Source organism: Taeniopygia guttata, chromosome 12 (assembly GCF_048771995.1).
Source record: "Taeniopygia guttata chromosome 12, bTaeGut7.mat, whole genome shotgun sequence".
In the NCBI taxonomy this organism is placed as follows: domain Eukaryota; kingdom Metazoa; phylum Chordata; class Aves; order Passeriformes; family Estrildidae; genus Taeniopygia; species Taeniopygia guttata.
This window is the reverse complement of record NC_133037.1, coordinates 11,060,412-11,078,714: the sequence shown is the minus strand read 5'-3', so window position 1 is coordinate 11,078,714 and position 18,303 is coordinate 11,060,412. Positions and strand designations below refer to the sequence as shown.

The following is an 18,303-nucleotide window of genomic DNA, read 5'->3' as shown; positions in this document are numbered from 1 at the left end:
TTTTGAGGAACTGTCTTTTTCTTTCTTCTGGAATTCTGAGCAGCAGCAGAAATTCATCAAGTAAATTGTCTTCCTGGCTTTAAAACCAAAGCTGAAACCTAAGCTGTTCTGTTTGGTATGTAGTGAATGGGCTTTGATTTGATTTTTATTGTATTTCATTCAAACTTTATTTTAAAAATCTCCCAGGGACACTTGCATGAGAAATACTTTGCAAGTAAAACAGCATTGTATTTCCAGTCTCCCATTTTTAAAGTCTCTCCATTATTGTAACATTTTTGTCATGCTTGCTTATCTCCATAATAATCCACTGTATGGCAGAAAACTGCAGCTGTTAGGTCATAGAGCTAGATCTCTCTGTAGGTTTTTTTAATGGATTTTTTTTTTTTCTGTACTATAAAAGGGTTTCAATGTGTCATTAACCCAGTGACCATCACTTCTGCAGTGAGCCTGTGGGCTGTCCCCAGGCAGCTATATTTCCAGTGTTCTGTGACTCCAGTTTTGTCTCAGCTGATTTACTGACATGGAATTTGGTGTAGATTTGAGATCCCTCAAAAAATCATTATGGTTTAAATTGAGCAGATGATCTTTACGGGTGGTTCAACAGTGTTTTATGTTGATTGTAATAGTTGGTCCCTTTAGAATTTATCCACCCATATTTTTCAGTGGAACTATAGTGAGTTTCAGCAGATGGATAATTTCAGGTTTGGATTCAGGTTGGGCATACAAAATGTTTTCTTGATATCTCTTTCTTTGTAAAAATTGGAGTTTAAATCCAAACTAGATATAAATTTAAATATATCACTTATTTTTATTTACTTTTGATTACTATTTATCTCTCAGTCTCAGAGAAGGCTTTTTAAAATGCTAACATTTAACAGGCTTGGTTTGATCTGGCTCCTATTCCCATCATTGGCCAAAAATCCTGCTGGGTCACATCTTCTGAGAAGAGATCCCTGTGGATCTCCTAATGCACTTTATAAAATGCATCCAGTAAATCCAATAACAACAGAAATATGATTAAATACACAGTGAACACATGGCTCCAAAAAAAGCAAGTTATAGCTTTACTTTGAATTTTTACTTACAAAGATTTACTTTCGTTGTGAAAGTAGGCCATATAAATCTTTATCAATATTTACTTAGCTCAGCTAGGGAAATAAAAGAGTAACTGCACCCTGATCTGTGCAATATCAGAGTAGTACAAACACATTAAAGTCCTCCTTAAATGCAAGTGGGCAGGATGCTGGCCAGCTGGGCAGAGTGAGAGAATTGCTAACATGCCTGAGTTTTACAGACATGCCAAGAGGCTTAGCAGCTTTTAGTGAACGTTGCTGTTACAGCAGCTTGCCTGAAATAAGAAACAAAGAAATCAGATTAAAGACTGAGCTGCTTAGGACAGCAGCATTAGTATGGCAAATTTCCTGGCAAAAGAGCTGTGATTTTGGGCATCAGATGGCTGCTTTATGCTGCAGTGCTGGGTAGCAGTGGATTCCTCATCCCTTCTGAAAAACACAGAACAATAACTGTCAGGAAGGTTTTATCATCTGTGAATGCTGGAAAGAGGGTAAATTTCCTGTTCCTGTGGTTTTGTTCATCTGCTATTTGGCATCTTTGTGTGAGAGCCCAAGAAGCCATCAAGCAACAAGCTATTAATGCACCAGCTATGACAAGGCTTTGGAGCAATTTCAGTCTTTGTATAGCCTTTGACTGTCCCCCCGAGCACTCCAAAGAGCTGCCTTTACAGTGGGCTGGCTCCAGAGCTGAGGTGAACGCTGGTGCATCCAGGCACACTTTGATAAGTGAATTTTCAAGTGGCAGTGCTGGCACAAGCAGCTGCTGTGCCACACACCCCTCAGCGAGAATTTGTTCTCAGTGCCTCTCTCTGTGCTGGTGTAAGCAATTTGTAGCTTCTTGGCAACATGGGCTACAAAATGATCTGACTGCAAAATGCTTTTTCAAATCCTGCAGATTTAGTCTTTTTGATACTCATTTAGGAGTTCTGACTGCAGCATGAGTGAATACCTTAGTTAGCTTCAGCTGAGCCTGATAATTAGTGAGAGCAGCGAGCATGTAACAGCAGCTTGGGCTTCAGCATGGGCTGCCCAAACCAGCTAGAGATCACACTGAATTACTCCAACAGCTGGCACCTGCACTATTGAATCTTCACTGCTAATCATTACATCTGGCTTGGAGACTTCTATTCAGTTTAAAATCACATCTCACAGCAGCAAGATAGCCATAGCTTTGCCTAAATGGAGGTGTCTTCCTTCTGACAGCAGGGAGATGGAATCAGACACCTTTAAAAGTCACTTTTCTTCTTACTTTTTTATCTTCTTACCTTTCCCTGTACACTTCACAGGGTACCTGTGGACTATTCAAGTAGTCAAGTAGGCAACAAAACCATAAAATGTGTCATTACTGAAGGATGCTCAAGGAATAAGCAAATTAAGAACCCCTTAAGTTTTACTTAGTTTTATTTCATTAAATAGCTAAGCAAGTAGATGACTTATTGTTTCAGCAACATTGTAGAACCCTCTTATGCATATTCTGTAGGTGATTCCTTGGATGCAGCAGGGCCTTTTAGTGGCTGGTTAAATTAGTCACAGATTCATTACAGAGCTCCCCAGAGAGCTGAATCTTTCCTATAAAACTTGTGGTAGATCATCTAAATTCAGGTCTCAGTTACCCAGTAAATCTACTACAGTTCTGCAAAGCACCTTCTCTTTTTTTTGCTTCACTGCAACTGTGTCTAAGTGGTGTATTTTATTAAATCAGATCTGCTTTGAGAAAAATACAGTTCATTCATTCTTCTAATTACTACTGTTTGAATTTAGCCTCAATTAGTGACCTCTCAATTTGCTAAAATTAGTTCTGCCTGTGTACAAGTGAGACTGGTTATGAAGGTACATGTAATAAGCCCTGCAATTCTTTCTTCTACTTAACACATCAACAATTAGATATGTGGTGGTGCTTTTCTGTGAAGGAGTAAATAAAATGCCCTTGTTGGCTGCAAACACCCAATCTCTCCTTTCCCAGAAAAGCTCAGTTTCTGAATGCTGGGGACAAATATGTTACCAAAAATCAAAGAGGTGAGAGCAATGCAACAGTTTATTGTTTTACCACTGTATAACACTTTCTGCTATGTGGATCTCGATATAACCTTACAGAGATGTGAGCCCCTCCCTCTAAACACACAAGGCAGCCCCACAAAATGCTTAGGGATGTGTTACTATTATTGTTTCACATGGATGAACCTGGGCAGAGAGACCAGATGCCCAAGAGTAGCAAATGGAGTAACTGAACTGAAAACACACCCAGAGGTTCAAACTTCTGATCAGTGCTCTAGTTACAAGACATCTCCCTGTGATCCTCCTCCTCATACTGGGAAGCCTGCAAAAGCCTATTGAATGGGTATTATAGCTTTTTATGTTTGGATTCAGCAGTTGTTTCAGCCACATTTTGAAAGGAATGAGTCAGGAATTTGTGTATGTGGGAAGTGGTTCCTCTCACATTACTGCATGTATGGATGAAATACATTTCTTCTACTATGAAGCTGCTGAATGGGAAAATAAAGTAGTGCAGCTGACTGGCACTTCAGTGGCTGTACTTGGACCCTGATAATGAAAAGCCAGCGGCCTTGGGAGGCTGGTTTGCACAATGCATTCCACAGAAAAGCTGGTGAAATCACTTGTATTATTATAAAGAATGACTAGAAAAGGACAAAGTGGAGAAAAAATACCAATATTAAAACCTGATAAATTAGTGACCCAGTTCTTTAGTGAAACCCGGCCTGGCTGAAAATGCAGGAGGAAATCTGGCTTCAAGACATGAGCTATAAAGCAATAGTGAAGATGCCTCCCTCTGTGCTTCAGGCAGTTTGTGTAGCAAGCAGTGTTCAGGAATCAGAGATAATGATAATGGCTTGTGCCTGCAGTCATTACAGCCATGGCAGCACAGGGTGTGAGGCATTTAATGTCAGACTCAGCAGCACCATGCAGCGAGGGCAGGGCAGGGCTGGGTGCAATGCCCGTCACCTCCCTACCCTGGTCATGGCCACACCATCTGTGACATTTCAGAGCAGGCAGGTTTCATCTGGTATGAGAATGAACAGCAGAATTTGGGCTGGGGCTAGAACCTGTCCAAAAATGAGTGTCCACGAATCCAGGGAGCTGGTGTGATCTTCCTTTTGTCCTTCAGAGCTGATTTGATGCTGGAGCAATAGGCTTCTGCAAGGTCTGGAGCTGTGAACAGCTCGAGAGGCTGTTCCCAACTTCAGGGGGCCTGAAGGAGAAACAAAGGAGTTTAAGGACTGGTCAGATAAGTGGGCTGAGGATGACATGGGATTAGGGGAAGAGAAACAGAAGAGACTTGAATAAAGCTTTTGAGAAAACTATGAGGAGAAAACTTTGAGAAAACTTCTGAGGAGAATGCTACAGCCAGATAAACATTGGAGAAGAAAGAAGACATAGGGGAGTACTAAAAGATTTCCCCATTCATTCTTAGCTCATCAAGGAATTTAAGGATCTTTTTGACTTGAAGTCCAGAATAGTTCCAATTCTTTAAAGACCAACAAATTTTTTTAAAGCGCTTTGATGAGTTAGGCAGAAGAGAGAGTTGCCTGGTATGTTTTATAAAAAGAATCTTTCTGTTGTCAGTAAAGAACTTATAAAAATAATGTTATACATATGTATATAAAATACAAAGGATATTGTGGAACACTGAAAGATAAGGTTTGAAGGTAATTCTTTAGGCAGGGCAGGGCAGCCTGTCAGGAGCCACAGCTCCACACTGTGCTGGTCCCTCTGCTCCAACAATGCAAACACGCAGCCCCAGCCTGGCCTGTGCCATGGGTGCAGCCAAGGCTGATTAGTGAATCACTCCAGGAAACACCAGGCAGGGCACTACACACTGAGACATTCACTGAGAGAGAAGGAAAGTGTACTTCTGCCTGCTTTCTATGTATATTTTTGCCATTTCCAAATATTTCCTTTGCTTTCGACCTCTACATGACAAATTACAATAAATTGCAAATGTACTACTTCCAGCTGAGCACAACTGGGGGTGAAATAGCTTTTCTTTGAAGCTGGAGCTAGAGTCCCCTTGAAAAGCTGTAGGGAGAGCTACAGACATTTGCAAATGAGAACTGAATTTCTGACCAGGTGATTCAAAGCATTGTGATTCATGAAGCATATTTTCAGAGGAGCTACATAATCCATTAAGAGAGCAGCCAGTGAAAGGGACCACCCCCGTAGCTAAGACAGCAATCACTATGTAAACAGCATATTAAAAGTACGTCATTATCTTCCAAATCAGCAGAAAAGCAACATAGATCTTTATGAATATATCTTAACATTAAGAAAAAAAAATCTAGCTTTTTTTTTTTTATTTTTTCACTGTTTGACACATGATCATGGATCTCGGTACACATCTCAAGTAGAGGAAAAAAAAAACAGGATCAGGATCCAGGGCCAAATCCTTTTACTTCTGAACAGTCCCTAGGAAGAGATGGCGAGGCTCATTCATCCCACCTTGGCTCCACCACAAGTTGTAACACTCTGGGAGCATTCCTGTCTCTTTTGTCACCCTCTTGTATAGATGCTCCCTCAGCCTCTTACCTGGAGCAGATTTGGGAGTACTGGTAGAAGAGCTGACAGCTCTGAGTGCACCAAGGCAATTTTCTTTTGGCAAATCAAGGCTTTCTGAGTGGTAATGTGTGTCTGCTGGAACACAATACAGGCACTGCCCCATAAATTTCAATATTGACTACATGCAAAGTGTGTGTGTGTGTATCTGCCTGTTGTGGGCAGGGACTGAGACCAGGCAAAAAACCCCAGCAGTGCTGTGTGAGGCTGAGTAGTCAGATGCCTGATGGTTTCCTGTTTGGCCACAAGCTTACTGATTGCAAGACCAATATATAAAATATATGCCATTACTCTCCTCATTTATCAAGACACACCTTCTCAGAGTATATACTTTCCTTCTATCCAGATCATTAAATATCAGCCTTAAAAGCAAAACGGATAAAGTGAGGAAGAAACAGCCAGCTCACTACTGAAATAAAAGTTTAATTGAAGAGTGCCAGATGAGTTTCACATACATGGTCAAATATTACTAATGAAAGGTTGCAAATATCTCCCTTCTTCCCTTGAAATATTCCAAATAGACTGTCTTTCAGGGAGTGAAATCCAGTAGATTAGCCCAGGCTTCAAACCACAAGAACTGTAAGGAATAGACCACAGAGCAGAGACCAAAGATCAAAAAAATCCCTTTAAAACAATCTTCCTTAAAGCTAAAAACAAAAACAAAAACCCCAAAAGATGAAAAAAGCAAAATCAGTAGGTGCAGTTGCAGAATGTGGAGTTTTACAAGGAAACCCTTAATAGATGCTCAAGAGCACTGCTTCCAGCTGCCTTAAGAGCCTTGTTGAGAAATTAAAACAAAATTACCTTTATTTTACAGTAACAACAAAAGTGAAAGAGTTTTTAGTATTGAATGGTTATTGATTAGAAGAACTTTCTACTGATTTTGTTTAAAAACATATTAAAGCAGAGTTTGCTTCCTTGATCTAACAGCTACAACTGCACTTGATGACCAGAGGGGTTGAGATTTTAGGAACTGGTCACTGATTTGTAGTGCTGAAGTTCATGGCTGTCACAACTCTGTTCTAGGCAGATGACAACCTATATGAGCAATGGAAAGAAAAAATGGATGGATGAATAATACAGAAATTATGCAAACACAAGAGTGCATCTTTAGGCTGTGACACACATTCTGCTTGGGAAACGCAAAGGGAAACAAGCAACTAGCTGTAAGGCTCATGGATTTACTCCTTCTCTATGTGTTTTCCTTCATTTCTTCTCTTCCAATCCATTATTCTCTGAGCATTCCTTAGTGTACTACAAGAGTTATTAGGGAAAATTAGTGATCTTCTTTCTAACAGTTTTTACGTGACAGCTTAATATTCCCACTGCATATTTATAGAATAATTAATGAATAACAAAAGTTGAAATTGAGAAAGGGCTTTTGGATCACCCTCTCTGTGTCTCTTTGCCATAAGCAGAGCACTGCAGTCAAAAAAGCATCCAAAAAAGCTGGCATTTTTGCAGCCTAAAACATGATTAAAAGAGAAAATTGAGATGCTCTAAAATACAAGTCCTGGAAGTAACTATGGGTAAACTACCTGATGGATTCCCTCATTTCTTTGCCTTTTTTTTTTTTTTTTTTCCCACTTCTGTTGCTGCTTTTGTAGTTATCAAAAGCCACTTCTTGCTGGCAATGATTATTCTCATACCATATCATAGTTTAGTCTTACGTTTGCCTCTGACATGCATTGCAGCATGCTGCCATTTACAGCTGTGGCCAAGAGCACAATGAGATTTCCAGGTCTCTTGTCTGCACTCCCAGGCAGTGACAGAGAACTGATGAATAGTTATTGGTAATTCAAATGGGATAGCAATTTTCACTCTAACCTACTGTCTTCAAGCCCTACAAAGACTAACACTGCCTTCAGAAGCACTGTTTGAATTGTTCCTCTTCCCTGTGATTATAGCCAATTCTGTTGGTAGAGAATTAGCCTTATTAGCCTCCATTAAAGCTATTATATAAACATTTATTGTTTAGCATATCACTCCTTTCCCTGTAGCTGCAATGTTGATCTGCAGATAATACTGGTCTCATTTATTACTTTTTAGTTTGCAAACCCTTATTCATCTCTCAAGGAAAGTTTCCTAACTGAGCTCTAAGATCCTGGTCATACTAGACTTTGTAATAAATGGGATCTATGTGAAAATTTAAGATTCTCCTTGTCTTTGGTAGAGACTGCCTACCAACCCTACTGAAAGACTCATTTGTAGTTTGCTGCCAAAGGATAAGTTTTCTAATCTAGACAGGTTCAGGTCTATTAGCAAAGACAGGATGTCTTGACTTTTCTGTCTGTGCTTTAGATAGTGTTTGCAGGAGCTGATGTTCTTGGCTAATGGACCTTAGCTAATGGGATTTTGTTTCAAACAAAGGCTTTTCTATGTTTTACCTTTGCATCAGTCAATTACAGTCTGGCACTTTTTTCATCAGCTGACTTACTCTATTTCTTAGCTTCCTGGGAAGCTCAGTAGAGCCAAGTGGGATGAACAGCAAAGGAGGGAATTTTCCCTGGCTAGAGTTTTCTGTCATGTGTCTGCTGTGAGCTGAGCCCTGGGCTGCCACCGTGCCTGTGGGGCAAAGAGTCCCAGCAGCTCAGGCTTCATCCAGCACTGGAGCTTGCACAGCCAGACTGAAGATGTAGAGCCACACACAAAGGCTGGGAAACCTTGGCTTTCAAGCACAGAAGTCCAGAGCACCAGTACTATCAAATCAAGCATCATCAGAGAAGCACAGCTCAAAGGCAATTATGTCCTTAAGCACGTGTTGCCCTTTCCTCTTGGTGGGACTCAGCTGTGATCCAGAGCCAATGCAGCATTTGTCTCCCCAAATTCTTCAGTCTCTGCACAATCTGGAAGCACTGAGAGTCACTGAACTTCTATTGATTCACTAAATCTGGAGGAGGAGGGATAAGATCCCGTGGGTTCAGCCGAGCAACGAGGCACACGTCATAACTGTCGTGCATGAGGACATTGGTGGCCACCACGTTCCACTGGTTCTCCCACGTGTCCAGCTCCAGGATCTCTTTGGTGATCACTTCATGGCGAGCTGAAAAACAAAGGCAATAGCAGCGGGCATCAGGGGGCAAGTCAAACAGGATCAAAGTGGTTTGGGCACTTGTTATTATGAACTTTCTGAAAGGGGAAATAAAAAAGTAATTTCTGTGGTACTAACCCTGTCAACATACAGCAAATTAAATAGTGCAGATGGAAATCTCCATTGCATTCAGACCTCATACTCTGGGTGCCAGGTGCAGCTGCAGAGACAAAAGCATCAAGTGCTCCATCTTTGTAGAAGTATGCAGGTGGCATTTTATCCTGCAATCAATTGTCAGATGCTCATCTTTTAGAGACAGAATACTGCCTCTTGTTCACAAGCATGCCTGCATGCAGTGTGTTCTTTTCTTTGCCCCAACCAAGACACAATTCTCAGGCTGCAGGAAGCACTCCAATACTATGGCTTTTCTTGTGTGCACAGTCTAGACATCCTGTGATTTAGGGAGAAATAAAGACAGAAAAAGACCCCAACGCTCTAGATGTACTTTAGATGGTCTGAAATGCTGAGGAATTTGTCATGGACAGGCAGGTTAGAAGAATGCCATTAAATCACAGACAATCTCCAGACAAGAAGCTTTTTACAAAGACAAGCAAAACATGAAAGAATCGCCATGAGCAGAGAACCTGAAGTGCTATATTAAAATTCTTATAAAGCTACAAACCCTTCCTTTGCTATCAACAGCCCTGAGCTCTGCAACAATCCACATTCCACATGGGGAAAGCAAAGGAGCAGACATAAAGATTGTTTTCTCTTCTTCTCCCTGTGTGTCTCCTGAGAGACAGAATTATGTCTCTCTGTCCAGAGCATGTGAATGTCACAGTGTGGTGGGGATTTAAGGCTCCCGTTCAAGGAGAAGCTTCGGGGTGTGGGGAGGCCAGATGGAAACAAAACTTCTCCTCCCAGGAATGGCTTCCTTGCTGAGTGGGTACAGAACAGTTCTGTTTTCAGCAGGTCCCAAACACACACAAGATCTATGGATGTTGCACAAGCTTTGTGGACAATTCTGCATATTTTTGTCATGTTTACGTAAGGAATCCACTCACTACCCATTCACCATCACCCTCTTTCATCTGGATAAAAGAGGGCAGCACAGCTTTTCTGCCACAGCTTCCACAACCTGCTCCCATTTTCCCCCTGTTGTGTCACAATTTATTTTGGTATAATGTTTGTTGGTCCAAAGCCAGACCTCTGGGACTCTCATAGATCTCCACAAGCCTACTCTCCAGGAGCTTTGAGTAAGATTTCAGGATACAGTCTCATCTGAATAGTCTTTGTTCCATTCCTTTTTCTGAAACAGGTTATGATGGTTTTATTAATGAACCTGGACTTTATAGGAGGATAATAATACATTAGAAGACTGCACCCATTCAAGACAGAAGACAGCAAACTGCTAAAAAAGCCATTTACATGTGAAGAGAGAAGACATGACTGAAAAAGAGCAAACAAATAACACATGCCACTACCAGCAAACTCCTGCATGACCCTGTAAGAGTGAAGAGGTTTTTCCTGAGGCAAATACAGGAACACAAACAGACCAAAGCTGTGACATAGGAGGCTCCTGTCTCTGTGGTTTTTTATTAGATCATCTCTTTTATGCCTGGATTTTCTTTGGCATGGATGATGACAAAAATGAGACAAACACAAGAAAAATAATCAAATCCTGGAACCAAGACATTCTGTGAGTGATTGCAACACTTCAGAAAAAGAATTCATAATTAAAACATCAAAGGCAGATTCAGCAACCCTTCCTTACAAGCCTTGTTGCGTTTTTTCCTGACCTGACTCTCAACCTTTATGTCCCTTGTTTCCCTTTTCTGTGGGATATTCTGTCTGGCTTTGTGCCACACTAGAAATTCTGCTTTGCGGCACAAGGAGTGTTAGTTAACTCTTAACCCTTGGGAGATAAAAAGAGTCAAGGGAAGCAATAATTTCTCTAGTCTTATCTTGTTTAAAGGAAATTAAACAGCACCCTTTAGATGAGAAAGTTCATGTGAGGCAAAGCACTGCTCAAAATAGTCATACTTCAGAAAAAAAATCACACCTTTTCTATTTAAAAGATAAATTAGTTTAAAAACTTCAGTTCTCATGCCTTATTTTTAAATGTATTTTTTCTCTTAATTTTTCTTGGTAAGAACAACAGAAAAGGTGGTGCTTTTCAAAGAGAATACTACCTTTGATTCCAGGCCGTAATGCTGGATTTGGGCTTTAATCCCAATAATCATCTTGAAGGTACAAATAATTCCTCATTCTTCTTCATTGATTTGCCTTATTTAATTGCAATTTTTAAAAGGCAATATCATAGCTCACAGGAGACTCATGTGACACCTACAAAAAGAAATTGTCTGTATTGCAGAACTTACCTTCTTAAAAAGCCACCCCACACAACTCTCTGTCCTCACAGCATTATTCTGCCTCCATAACCAGACAACCACCCCACCTAATGAAAGGATTCACTAATTTTATTTCTACAAAATGAGGCAGTGGTTTTCTGCATGTTCTTGTTTAACCATGAGAAGTTTTAAAAAACTTTCTTACACTGTGTGTGATTTTCTGCACAGGATTTAAACCACTTTCTATTAGAATTCTTCCAATTGTACAAACCTAACCCTGATGCAAATCTTTTTCTAGCAGTAAAACAGTGATTTATTCATACTGAGGAAAAAGAGAGGCTAAAGCAGCAAAGGGATCATTAATCCTAGTGTAACTTAATCCCCATCAGAAATTGTGGTGTGTTAAAAAGTCAGAACTATTTTGGTATAGTTTTGCCTTCTTGATGTACAAGTGCAGACTGAAGGTTAACAGTGAGCCAACAAATCCATCTCTTCCCAGTGACAAGACTTAAATTACACCTGAAAATGTTTAATTTATAAGTGTTAAAATTGTATTTTATATATGCAAATACAGTAGTCAAAGCAAAATTAGTCTTATATTAAAACTAACTTTTATATTCTGGTCTGCAAACAAAACACTTTCCCACAGTTTTTCACATTTTTTTTCTTTGAATGTGCAGAAATAAAAAGAAGAAAAAGTATTAATTTTCAGTAAGTCATTGCCTCCACTCCATATACACAATCATGTTTTTTCTTGGGAAGGTTGTGATTCACTCCCCAAATATGGCTAGACTTCATTTTATGCCATAAGTTTTCCCATGCCATTTGAATCAGGATTGAACATAAATCAGGATGAATGATTCTTGGAAAGATCCACAGTATGACTGCAGGCAACATAAATATTTCATCTGCTTTTTCACATTTTTTTTGTTGTTGGATTTTTGTTTTGTTTTTGGGGTGGTTTTTTTTTGCTTTGTTGGATTTTTGTTTCTTTGTGGGTTTTGAGGGTTTTTTTTAACCACATTCCAATTCTGATTTGGAAGCTGGGAAGGAAGAAACAACTTTCCATAAGACAATAGTATTTATTATCACTTTTGGTCTTTTTTTTGACCTTTCTTTCACCTTCTCATTTGTAACTGAAAATTCAGCTACAATTGTTGGGTTGAGTTGGGAGGGCTAAAGGGAGGAAGATGTAGAAGAATTAAGCAATATGCTTAGCAGGTAGAAAATCCACACTTCATCCAAGACTACTAACCACACAGTTATTACATTTGTAAGCCAAGATAAATAATTTCACTCTACTGTAGCCTGCTCATTATCCAGAGGATTAAACTTAAAAAAAAAAATTCATTCTGAACTTCCATTCACTGGAGTGAAATCTAGAGACAGGTTGCTGAAATGTGGCTGATATTTCATTGTTTCTTGCAGAAGCCCATTGACATCAGCTGGGAGGATTGCTCCAGCACAGGAAGGAGGAAGCAGAGTGGTGGAGACAGCAAGAGCAGGTGCTGTCACAAATCGTGATGCCTCTGCATCAGTGCAGGGCAGAGATATCCAAAATGTTTGGGGACAAGTTTACCTGCCTTCTAGCAGTGACAGAGCCACACTGACACACTTTTAGATGGCCAGCAGCACCTCAGCAGCTTTATCCAGAGCAGGGCCACCTTGTGTGCTGGGAAAAGCCTCAGTGTCACAGCTGTCCTTGAGCTCTGTGCCCCAGGACATCTTCACACAGGCCACTTGTCTGAGCTCCTCCTGATGTTGGTTCTCAGGTTGATACATTTTTTTCCTTTCCAGTTAGAAGGTTCCTAATATGCTCTGTATTCTTTTGCCATAGAACAATTTATATAAATAAATTTTAAAAATAGACACCAGACTTGTAGCAGTTGGACTGCTGTCTGGTCTACTCATGGGAAAAAGCACCTGAATATCACAAGGTGCTTGCCAATTCAACAGTCCTTTGTGGGAATCCAGGGCTTCCCTCTGGCTGCCCTGAAGGCCTGGGACCCTGGCAGGGGTCAGGAACCCCCCTGGACAGAGACCCCAGAGACACTGTCTGTGATCTCTGTCCATGGAAAAGAGTTTTCAATCTTACAGGATGAATTACAAGCTCTGAGTGTTTGATATAAGTAATAATTAAGTGTGGCACGGGTGCAAAAGTAAAATTTTAGGATTCTAGATTAGGGGTTCAAAGGGGACAAGATGGAGGAAATTGGGTGTGCCTTGTCCTTTTTCTCCTTCTTCATGCCCTCCATGTTTCACTGCAGTGTTGGCATTTTTCTGTTGGTTTGGGCTGGGGACACACTGTTCAACGTAGGTGACAGATATTGGCACGTTATTGTAAATACAGCACAGGTAGTTTGTGGTATTTAATGTTTGTAACATCCCACTGAGGGCAGAGCCCCACACGCTGCCCTGCAGGACAGAGCTGCGGCAGGGCAGCAGAACATATTAGAGATAAACAGAATAAACAACCTTGAAACCAGCACAGACGAATTATGGCTTCTTCTTTGGCAACGGGGCAGAAAGACAGAGACTTTCTACAATCTCGGAATCATCAATACCACAGATTCCGACAGCCCTTGAAATATTTATTCAGGTGTTTCTTTCACTTGTTTGCCCATTTCTTGATACCAAACAGCCACGCAGAGCTGCCTTGAAGCAGTTCCACCTCCACTGCTGGCTTGTACCTGTTTTTTCATGCCATTTTCTGTACCAGAGAATGATTTCAAACATATGGGTCTAGCCTCTGCTACTTATCTTCCTCATCACTAATAGCTGCTTTCATAATTACGTGAGGCAGAGGTAGGTAACCTGGGAATTCATATTTGTGTTGCAATGGGATAGAAGTGCATTTAGATCATTACTACCAGATGTCCTGGCTCCTCATTTGCAGTAGGAAAATAATAAGTTCATAAAGTCTGTGGTCTTCCATCCCATTTGTGTGTGTGAGCTGCTGCCACCAGCCTCTCCTGTGAGACACAGGCAGCACCCTCCTGAGGTCAGGGACATCCATCATCTGTGCCTGTGGGCAGGAGCAGGCAGGAAATGCTCAGGAGAGGGAACTTGGCTTGGCTGTTTAACATGCTGGCCAGCCTTCATGAGGTGAAGTACCAGGGCAGTGTATCCCACCAGACACACCCACAGCTGGGAGGAAGGTTAGGGCTTGAATTTACCACTGTGGCAGCTTGCTGTTTTCCCAGTACCTGCATGGAGTAAGGTAAGATATTCATTCTCATAGATGGGTCCTTTCTCATCCTGATCTGCTGTGCAATTCTTCAGGACCATAGCTTCATAATCCACCCATTCACTCACAAACCACTAGATACTAAAACCAATAGCTATATATATGTATAAAGAATGGGCTGGTCTACAGAAGGGAACTACTAATTCAGTTGCTTCAGCTATTGTCCTTAGGATTGACCCAACTGCTTAAGCTTTAAAAACCTTTCCGGATTTTGCCTGCTCTTTATAGCCAAGGCCTCTTTCAGGCACAATATTACAAGCAGGTGATAGCAGGATCACAGGTTACAGAGGCAGCAAGTCAATGCAATATGAATTTGTATGGGTAAAAAGAGGAAATCAGAGTAAGAACCATTTGACTCATCCTGTCCTGAAATATTGTTCCTAAATGCCTTACAATAGGTTCATGTATAATTTCTAGAAGATATAAAACATGCTTAGACAGTGCACGACAGGCTGTTGTTTTGAACACAGTGGATGTCATACATGGCTACAAGCCATGTTTCTATACAACCTATTGACCTTTTCAGCAATTAATTACAATGCATTAAAATAGCTATTAATCATTAATTAACCCTTTATAAACAATAAATGAACCTCAGGAAGAATCAGGACTGAATAGTTAATACCACTTCCAGAGAGTGAGAAGGTCAAATTTAGATGTGAAATGAGCAGGTGCTGCTGCCCAGCAATTCCCCTGACCTGATTTGGCCTCATTTATGGCAGCACATTTCCAGCTAATGAGCAACCCTCCCTGGGCAGGCAGCATCTGCAGAGGTCTCTCCCAGTGCCAGCAGCTCATGCTGGTGCTGGGGGAGAATTTGGTGAAAGGTCAAGCTGCATTTTTTGGGGTGGGTGTGACTTGTGAGCTGCAGAGCCATTGCAGTGCCTGCAGCCCTGAGCAGAGTCCTGTGCTGAGCAAAATACAGGGGCCCTGAATCCCTTCCATTGGTGGGAATATTTTTTCTAAGGGCATCAACTGTGGGCAGGAGAATTTTAATTATTCATCTGTGCACACTAAATTTTAACAGAGGGGAACAAACAGTGTTGCAGATAAGCAGCCCGAGGTTTGAACCTTTGCTTTATTTAGCTGGGAACATGGGAAGGTGCTGGAGAACCAGGTTTTGTTCCAATCTCTCAACCCCCAAGCTTCACAAGTGCAGTATTTACTGTGCCAGACTCCTTAATATGTCTATATTTAATTCCAGTAATGTTCCATAACCACTATAATAAAAAACAAGCACTAGAATGATTCTCCATCTAAATCACATAATGGAGGAGACTAAGGGGAGCAACTTTCATGGGAGATTAGTCAAAATAAATAACTATTAAATTAGTCCACTATTAGGAGTGGGCAGTGTGGAGATAAAACTTCATTAGCTCATCTGGAATATAGTAATTACTAAACAGCTCTGCACTGCTGCAAGCAGAGCTGCTTTTATTCCAATGCAAGGATTACAGATTATGTAAATTAGGAAGAATAGACTAGGAAATTAATCCATTGTAAATTTTTGTGTTGTTTTTTTTTAACAAATCAAAATTAACACAGGTAGGACTTTGTATCACTGTCACCTATCCTGGGTAACAACTGTAAGCACAAAATTATTTATATTCTTTCATGTCCATTTTATAGATATTTCTTCCCTTTCCCCTTCCTCTGGCTGTAACCCTATTGAAGTGAAAAATTAATTTCTACTTGATAAAAGTAAATAAAACTGGATTAAGCAGCTCTGGTCCCACGTGAAGCTACACACATTACAGAAATTTTCAACATACATGCTAGGGAACCAGTACATTCACCTCCTCTGCTCTAAGCTACACAGGAGGGAGATGGCAAAACTGCCAGTTCAGACACAGACAAGCCCCATTACCTGATGAAATGATAAGACCTTTCAGGGGATATGTGCTGCTAAGAGCAGTTCTATTAAACGTTTCATAATTTGCATTGAGGTGGTTGTACCTGTACTTTGCACATCAGCTGATGTCACATGGATGGCAGTATCACAGTAAAGGTGACATTTTAATTAACATCATAGATTCATTTAGATTGGAAAGGGCCTTTGAGATCACTAAGTCCAACCATTAGGCCAGCACTGCCAAGCCACGACTAACTCATGTCCCTCAGTCCCACAGCAACACAGCTTTTAAAAACCTCCAGGAATGGCGATTCTATCACTGACCTAGGCAGCCCATTCCGGCGCTTGACAGTGCTTTTAATGAAGAAATTTTCCTTAATATCCAACCTATACCTTCCCAGTTGCAACTTGAGGCTGCTTCCTCTTGTCCTGTCACTTGTTACACCTGGGAGAAGAGACTGACACCCCCCCCACCCCACCCCAAATCTGGCTACAATCTCCTTTTAGGTGGTGTAGCTCCATGAGGTTCCCTCAAGCCTCCTTTTCTCCAGCTAGTCCCAAGCAGACTTGTGCTCCAGCCCCTTCCCCAGCTCCCCTGCCCTCCTCTGGACACACTCCAGCACCTCAATGTCTTTGTGTAGTGAGGAGCCCAAAACTGACCCAGGATTTGAGCTGTGGCCTCAACAGTGCCCAGTACAGGGGGACAATCACTGCCCTGGTCCTGCTGGCCACACTATTGCTGACACAGCCAGGATGCTTTGAGTTAAAAAAAAAGCCAACAGCTCAGCTCTGGATTTCAGTTTCTTTCAAATCTATGAAAGAGCCAGCTGGACCAACATCTATAGCCTGAAACTAAAGCTACAATCCCCAGCCACCAGATACAGGCTACAAGTGACAATGACAGCAGATGACATGATCCCAAGCAAGCAGGCACACACCTTTTCTTTCATTTCTTTAACTAGAAAAGCATTTATAATACTCAGAAGCCGTCAAAAAGAAAGGGAACCCAATCTGGCAGGCATTTTATAAGGGTATAATCCTGCATACCTGAAGAGCTGCTCCCCCCCTCCATCAGGGAGCCACACTAATGAGGCTGCTTCTGCTGGGCACAGGCTGATGTCAGTAGCTGTCAGCCTGTGCAGCTTGACAGGTTTTTGTTCAATGAAAAGAAAATAAAATATGAACAACAAGAACACTGTACAGTCAGGCTGCAAAGGTTTGGTTTAAAATCCACAGTTACAGCAGGAAATGTGGCAGTATTTTAGCAGAAATCTGGCTGGCACACTGAGCCCTGCTGAATATTCATACTAGGGGCAACGTTTTCACTCTGTGCTGAACTATAAACTAATGGAAAAAAAATTAAACATGTGTGATTATCTTGATGAATGCTACAACAATGCTAGAAAATGACAACATTTGTGACACAAGGCTTCATGAGCTGGAGCTGAGACAAGAAGGTTAATGGCTCCTGTTTACCATAGAAGTTTCAGTAGAAAATGAGCTAATTTGTATAAACAACTGACCAAAAGTCAAAGTTTTGCAGGTCTTGCTAAGGAAGAAACAGATAAGAAGTGGGTTTTTTTGGTACTTAGGACTGTAAAAACACACAACATTAATCAGCTAGTGATAACAATACAGAAGTCTCTCCGGTGTTTGCATCATCAGACCAGGCACCAAGTTCTTGATGTGTTTGTCCTAGGTAAGCCAAATTAAAATCCCTCACATCCTGATTTAAACATGAAGCTTTAAGAGGAGAGCTCCTCTGAATTCTGTATTTCTTTCTGCTCCTTCAGAGCAGATATAAAGCACCAAGGATCTGAATCTCCCTCTGAAGTGTCTGTGGTTCTCCATCTGCTGCAGGGAGCCCAGGGTTACCAAGGTCTCAGTGTAGGCTCTGCAGAGAAGTGTCTTAGCTTCAGCTGAATTAATCCCCTTTCCTCTTCCATGGCCAGCTTTGAACAAGCTTCTAACTTGAGCAAGCCTCAGCAGGAGAAGCCCTACAAGTTTTACCAACATATCTCAACATTGAAAAATATTTCTTGCAGTTCAGAAGGAGCTTGAACACACTTTGGAGTTCACTCATCTTCTAGAAGGACTCTTATTGCTACAAACAGCTGGCCAAGCCAACTTCCCTCTTGAGTAGCTGAAGATTTTCTTCCTCTTCTCCTGGGGATGTTTTA

The 18,303-nt window shown here is 41.1% G+C and overlaps 1 protein-coding gene across 2 annotated transcripts in view; it reads right to left on the bottom strand.

Moving 5' to 3' along the window:
* Positions 1-6,049: 6,049 nt before the first annotated feature.
* Positions 6,050-18,303, bottom strand: part of KBTBD12 (kelch repeat and BTB domain containing 12) — a 40,759-nt gene continuing 28,505 nt past the window's right edge. For both annotated transcript variants that reach the window (XM_030283292.4, XM_072934683.1), the window contains exon 6: positions 6,050-8,685. In XM_030283292.4, the coding sequence (XP_030139152.4) occupies positions 8,516-8,685 (170 nt within the window). In that variant the 3' untranslated portion in view covers positions 6,050-8,515. The remainder of the gene's footprint in view (positions 8,686-18,303) is intronic.